Here is a 6,499-nt window from a genome sequence, read left to right on the forward strand (position 1 = left end):
TTTTTTTTTATTGTAGAGATGAGGTCTCGTCAAGTTGCCCAGGCGGGTCTCGAACTCGCAGGCTCAGGCAATCCACTCACCTCAGCCTTCCAAAGGCGCGGGATTACAGGCCGAGCCACCGAGAAGTTGTTTCTTAAATCTGTCCCCTCAATCTCCATTTCCTCTGCAATAGTTCAGTTCGCAGTCCCTAGAATACTTAACTATTGCCTTCAGTGACCTCCTTGGCTTAAGTTCCTTTTCCCTTCAACTCACCCTTAGCACAGGGCACTAGAATGCCAAATAAGATTATGTCACACCCCTCCTTACAATTCTTGGTTTTTTTTGAGTCTGAGTCTCTCTGTGGCCCAGGATGGAATGCGGCAATCCTTCCGCCTCAGCCTTCCAAGAAGCTGGAACCACAGGTGCGTGCCACCACGACGGGCTAATTTTTGATTTATGGTAGAGACGAGATCTCGGCAAATAGCCCTGGCTGGTCTCCATGCCCTGGGGTCAGGCCATCCTCTCGCCTCCGCCTGCCCAAGTGCTGGGATGACAGGCGTGAGCCACCGCGTCCGGCTGACAATTCTTGTCTTCCAGCTCACTGAGCAACATCCAAGTTCTCCACGAGGTCCTGTCCTCCCCATCCCCAGTCTCAGGTCTTTTCACCATGCCAGTGAATTTCCCCCCCCCCCCATCTTCTAGTATGGACCTTTTTGCTTTCTTGTCTCTGTTCCACAACTGTTCCCTCCACTTGGAACAATATTCCCTACCCTCATATTCATATAGAGCTCTTTCCCCTCCTGTCCTCCCACTCGGAGTCGGAACTGTCCGAGGACAGGAATGTGTCTCGCGTGCTCCCCCAGACTTCTCCTCCTTGCCCGGGAGAGGCCCCGCACGACGCTGGGAGGAAAGGAGTCCCTCGGGGCACGCAGGCGGTGCAGACCGTGGAGTCGTTCCGGCTTCTCTCTCCAGAGGGCTGCCGGGCGGGTCGCGTTCCGGCAGCCGAAAATCCGGGGCCGTCCAGGGGCTGCGCTCCTTCCCTGAATCGGATGGCTCCAGAGTCCGGATTCACCCGAAGGAGAAGCTCGCTCTCACCGGGTGTGGAGTTTGGGCCGCTCCACAAGGGCGGTGCGGCAACCGCAGTCATCCGACGCCACCGTCCCGAGACGACACGGGGGCTGGCTCACGGATTCGGTCATTATAGTTGCCGGAAGCGCTGACGCCGCAGTCGGTTGTGGGAATTGTAGTCGCCTGATGGCGGAAGTCTGAGCGCAGGGCTAGGCCCCGGTGGGTTCTGGGAAGGGTAGTTGTCTGAGGCCTGTGTCCTTGGTCTGTGGGCGTTGCGGGAGTGGCCGCGAGGCACTCGGGGAGTCGTAGCTGGGGAAGAAGGCCCTCTCCTCTCGCGCTCGGAGGCCGCGGTGGGTTCTGGGAAATGCAGTTGTCCGAGGCCCGTGTCCTTTGCCTTTCGGCGTTGCGGGCGTGGCCGCGGGGCCCTCTGGGAGTCGTAGTCGCGGGGGAAGGCCCTAGCCTCTCGCGCGCGTTGCTCACGGTGGGTTCTGGGAAGGGTAGTTGCCGGAGGCCCGCGGCCTGGTCGGCTTCGCTCCCTGAGGCTGGGGAAAGCGCAGTTCCTGCGACGCCCGCGGCGGGTCCTTGGGGGCGGAGCCGAGAGACGGGCCGAGGCAGGTAAAGGGCCCGCCCTGTCGGCGCCGGGAGCCGGTCCCTGACGCCTCTGCCATCCGGCCGGAAGCCGCGAGGGAGCGCGCGGTCCCTCGGCCGCTGCTGAGTGGGAGGGTGCCGGGCGGGCGTCTCAGGGCCACGGCCCCAGAGCCACGGCGTGGCGGGGAGGACGCGGCCTGCCGGGGCCCGGCCTCGCGGGCGCCAGGAGCTCTGGCGGCGCGAGCGCGCGCGGGGGGCGAGGCAGGGGCGCGGGGCCGCCGGGACTCTGGCACGCGCCGGCTGACTCGTTGACTCGCAGCTGCTTTCTCTCCTTGCCAGTGCTGCCATTTCACACGTCCCTGATCCCCACGGGCGCTTCTGTGAGCTATGTCTCAGGTAAGCCGTTTCCTCTTCCCGAAGTGCCCCGTGTTTTTCAGGACCAGGGGACGTGTGCTTTCTTCCTCCCGCAACCCTTCGTGGGCAGAACCCCAGGAGTTGTCACCTGTTCCTCCTCTCCGGGTGTGTTTATACGTAAGGAAACCGCCGACGGGAAGCTATCCGCAAGAAGGCAGAGCTTTCGATCTTGTAGGCAGGTTTTAGGACAAGAGCTGCCTTCTTTCTTTCTCAGTGTTAGAATGAGGAGTGCTTTATTTTATGTTACTCCGGCTGCCCTTCATTCATTTATTCAATATATTTTTGCATCAGGAAAAATCAACTTTTAGCATCTCTATCAGTAGTTTTCACATTGTGATCTCTGGACCAGCAGTATCAGCATCACCTGAGAACTTACTAGAAGTGAAAATTGAGCCCCACCCTGGACTTTCTGAATTAGAAACTCGGGGGCCGTAGCCCAGCAGTCTGGATTTTAACAACCCTCGGAGTGATTCTAATGCGTGACCCATCCTATGTCTTGGGTCTGGTAACATCTGTCTGAACTCACGGAACTTATTTTTTCAGACATACATTAAATTCCTTTAGCAAGGGACGCTGCTTTTTAAAAGTTTTATTGAGGCTAAGTGCCTGGCTGGTAATTGTGCTTCACAGAGGTGAAGATAACAGGGTCAACCACTCCAAATGAGTACATTTTCAGTTCTTTGTCCTACTTGTCTCGAAATCCAAAAGGCTCTTTGAGTTTTGCAGGGGAGTCCAATTTCCACCTCTGCTGCAGATATCTCTGTTTATTCTGGAAAACAGCTTCCTTTATTGTATTTTTTGAGTTGGAGGTCTCACTCTCACCCAGGGTGGAGTGCAGTGGTACAATCACAACTCACTGCAGCCTTGACCTCCTAGGCTTAGGTGATCCTTCCACCTCAGTCACCCAAGTAACTGGGACTACAGGTGCTTGCTACTGGTCAGCTATTTTTTTTTTTTGAGTTGGAGTCTCACTCTGTTGCCCAGGCTGGAGTGCAACACGGCTACCTCAGCAATGACCTGTTGGGCTCTAGTGATCCTTCCGCCTCAGCCTTCCAAGTAGGTGGAACTACAGGCTGGGCTAATTTTTGATTTATTGTACAGACAAGGTCTTGCAGGTTTGCTGGGCTGGTCTCAAACCTGCAGGCTCAGGCAGTCCACTCGCTCTCTCAAAGTGCTGGGATTACAGGCTGAGCCACCAAGCCCGGCCAAGTTTTACATTTTTTTGTAGAGATGAGGTCTCACTATGTTGCCTAGGCTGGCCTCAAATTCCTGGGCTCAAGCAGTCCTCCCACCTCGGACTCCCAAAGTATTGGGATTACAGGCGTCAGCCACCGTGCTCAGCCAACAGCTTCTTATATTAGTTAACAGACTTTTATCACTTTAAAAAAAAATTTTAAGACTGTGAAGGCCAAGTGAGAGGATTGCTTGAGCAATCCGAAACACTGGGCAACTTGGCGAGACCTCATCTCTATAATAAGTCAAGAAAAATTATCCAGGTGTGATGGTACATGCCTGTAGTTCCAGCTACTTGGAAGACTGAGGTGGAAGGATTGCCTGAGCACAGCAGGTCGAGGCTGCGGTGGCCGTGAATGTGCCACTGCACTCTGGCCTCCAACTCAAAAAAAGACTGAAATGTAACTGTGCCATACATCTGGGTCTGCTACTAGTTTAGGACTTTTAAAATTCCTATTCATGCATTATGGTTAAGTGGATTACTAAAGTGGTGCCAAACCACACTGCAAAGCAAAGGCTTGTTTATTATTCCCCCTAACTCTGAGGGAAGAATCTTTAGGTTGCATCCTGGGAGGTATTACATACCCTTTTTGGGAGGTCTGTGTACTTTTTGCTTATCCTCCGTGTTCTGTGACATTTCGAAAATCACTAAGTTTCACAGATATTTCTTCAAGATTGGGGATGACTTTGACACACTTGAGAGTGCATGCCCGATTTGAAGAGTGATGCTGCTATTTGGTAGCCAGTTATTAACTTGAAATTCTGACCAAATTATATTAAAATAGGGTGGTCTTAAGGAAACGATTGTTAATCATAAAGGAATAGTGTAAATCTTAAGAATTTTTACAACCAAAGCCAGAAATCCGTATTGTCCATATGTGTAATCCTTTATCTTGAACACAACTTTAAATTATCGCAGGAAGCATTATTTGCTTTTTTATCCTATTCTCCAGTTCTACAACAAAACACAAAAGTTAGGCTTTTTGTTGTATAATACTTACTCAGACTTCTGAAAACTCCTATTGCCATTGCTTATACACATTGTCTACTCTCCCCTGCAAAACACATTTCATTCCTTAATAAAGGAAGAATAGATACCAGTTGTAAAGATAACTGTTTGTCATTTCAGGGATCAGTGACATTCAGAGATGTGGCCATAGACTTCTCCCAGGAGGAGTGGAAATGGCTTCAGCCTGCTCAAAGAGATTTGTACAGATGTGTAATGTTGGAGAACTATGGTCATTTGGTCTCACTGGGTAAGTATTCCTCCTTATATCCCTCAGGCAAAAATTTGACCTTTAGGGTGACTGTTATAAATCTTGATGATCTGGCTGAATATACCCAAGGGAGGCATGGAGTTTTTAAAATTAGTTTTTAATATGAGGATTGTAACTTCACCTGAATCTTTAGACATTTTTCATACTTACACCTGACATTTCTTTTAATGGCTCCTTTTTTTTGTAGGATGCAAGGACTGATTTTGAATTTATTTCATTTTCTGCAAGCAGGTCTTTCTGTTTCTAAGCCAGATGTGGTTTCCTTATTGGAGCAAGGGAAAGAGCCCTGGCTGGGTAAAGGGGATGTGAGAGGAGATCTATTTTCAGGTGAGTGAGTTAGAAGGTGGTAGGGAAGAATTTTAAAACAACCCAATTTGTCAGTGACAAAACAATAGCTTTTTATATGTTGGAAAATTTTTCTCTTAAAGATACCAGAGATGTAGATGCTATGAAGTTTCACTCACAACTTCATAAGGGACCACTTCAAGTCCGATTCTAATTTTAGACTTTCTCCACTTTCTCACAGATAGATGTGTCTTTGTTTTCATTGTTAGCTCTGTCTGATGTTTGCATTTCATTTCTTTTTGGTTTTTCTTCTCTTTCTTCAAATTGGCATATGTTTCTGTTACCTAAATAAAAGGGTATATGCCTTTTAAAATGCTGCTTTAGTTACTCATCTTGGAGTAATCGTCATCACTCTTTGATGGTTTATTCATTTATTTGCATATTCTCTTAATAGTATTTACAGATATGTAGATCTTATCAAGACGTCCTCTTAAGTGCTATAGAGACTGGAGGGCATACAAAAGTTATCAAGGAATTCACAGCCTAGTGATGTGTCTGTAAATAACTTGAATTAAATGTCCTCAAATTAGCAGTTTAGCAGTGAGAAAAAGAATTTCCAGTTTGGGTTTTAGGCCTGAATAATGTGGATAGGGATAGTAGTAATAGAAACATAACAGACAGGAAAAGGGTCAGTTTTGGAGAAAAAGTGGTGAATTAGTTTGAAGAATGCTTGATGTGAGAAGAGAATGATTGTTCCAAGTGAAGATATACCACAGGCTATTGGAATATATCTCAGAAAAAATTCTAGTTAGAGATATAGATGTAGGGATTTATATTAAGACAAATTTAAAGCCATAAGATTGAATGAGAAGTGCTCTGAAAACCTTCACCTTTGGTTGACAGTGGGATTGCTGGTGAAACTTTAAACATATGGTTGTGCACTACCCTTTAAGAATCTGACATGAAAAACCCATGGAGCCTAAATATATGTATTTATGAAAAGTTCTGTAAGTTCTATAGTTGATTTTAAAGCAGACGTCTAATGCAGGTACACTGACTTTTAGAGAGTTGTCCTGTTGAGAGAAAAGGAAGACAATTAGGAAGCAGTAGTACTGGTGAAGGAACAGGAAAAGGTGCCATGAAAACTGAGCTCTAACTTTAAGGAGAGTGGTGACAGTTAATATGAAATGCTATAGATTGGCAGTAGTGGGAAACTGCCAGGGGAGGGGGGTGGGATTGGTAGTTGAGGCATACAGGGAGGAGCTGATACCATTCCTGTTGAAAATATTCCAGGCTATCAAAAAAGATGGAACCCTCCCTAAATCATTTTATGAAGCTAATATCACACTGATACCCAAGCCAGGTAAAGCTCCAACAAAGAAAGAGAACTACAGGCCAGTAATCTTGATAAACAAAGATTCTAAAATTCCCAATAAGATCCTAGCAAACTGGGTCCAACAACACCTCTCAAAAATCATCCAACACAATCAAGGAGGCTTCATTCCCAGAATACAGGGCTGGTTTTACATTTGTAAGACATTAAACATAATTAAATGCATCAACAGATGTAAAAACAAAAGTCACATGATTATATAATTAGACACACAAAAGCTTTTGATAAAAATCCAACACCCTCCTAGTGCGTGCCTGTAGTT

General features: G+C 47.4%; 1 protein-coding gene across 5 annotated transcripts in view; it reads left to right on the forward strand.

Annotated features, from left to right (window-relative positions):
- The first annotated feature begins 1,964 nt into the window (after positions 1-1,964).
- The window catches only part of ZNF140 (zinc finger protein 140), an 18,498-nt gene continuing 13,963 nt past the window's right edge, over positions 1,965-6,499 (forward strand). The window contains exons 1-3 of one of the 5 annotated variants that reach the window (XM_008063047.1): positions 1,965-2,031; positions 4,412-4,538; positions 4,791-4,886. In XM_008063047.1, coding sequence (XP_008061238.1) covers positions 2,023-2,031; positions 4,412-4,538; positions 4,791-4,886 — 232 coding nt within the window. In that variant the 5' untranslated portion in view covers positions 1,965-2,022. Of the gene's footprint in view, positions 2,032-4,411; positions 4,539-4,746; positions 4,887-6,499 lie in introns of those variants that run through there. The other 4 variants (XM_021715002.1, XM_008063046.1, XM_008063049.1 and 1 more) reach the window with 4 other exon arrangements.

The sequence above is a fragment of the Carlito syrichta genome, unplaced genomic scaffold (assembly GCF_000164805.1).
Source record: "Carlito syrichta isolate Samal-C Ts95f unplaced genomic scaffold, Tarsius_syrichta-2.0.1 Scaffold306507, whole genome shotgun sequence".
In the NCBI taxonomy this organism is placed as follows: domain Eukaryota; kingdom Metazoa; phylum Chordata; class Mammalia; order Primates; family Tarsiidae; genus Carlito; species Carlito syrichta.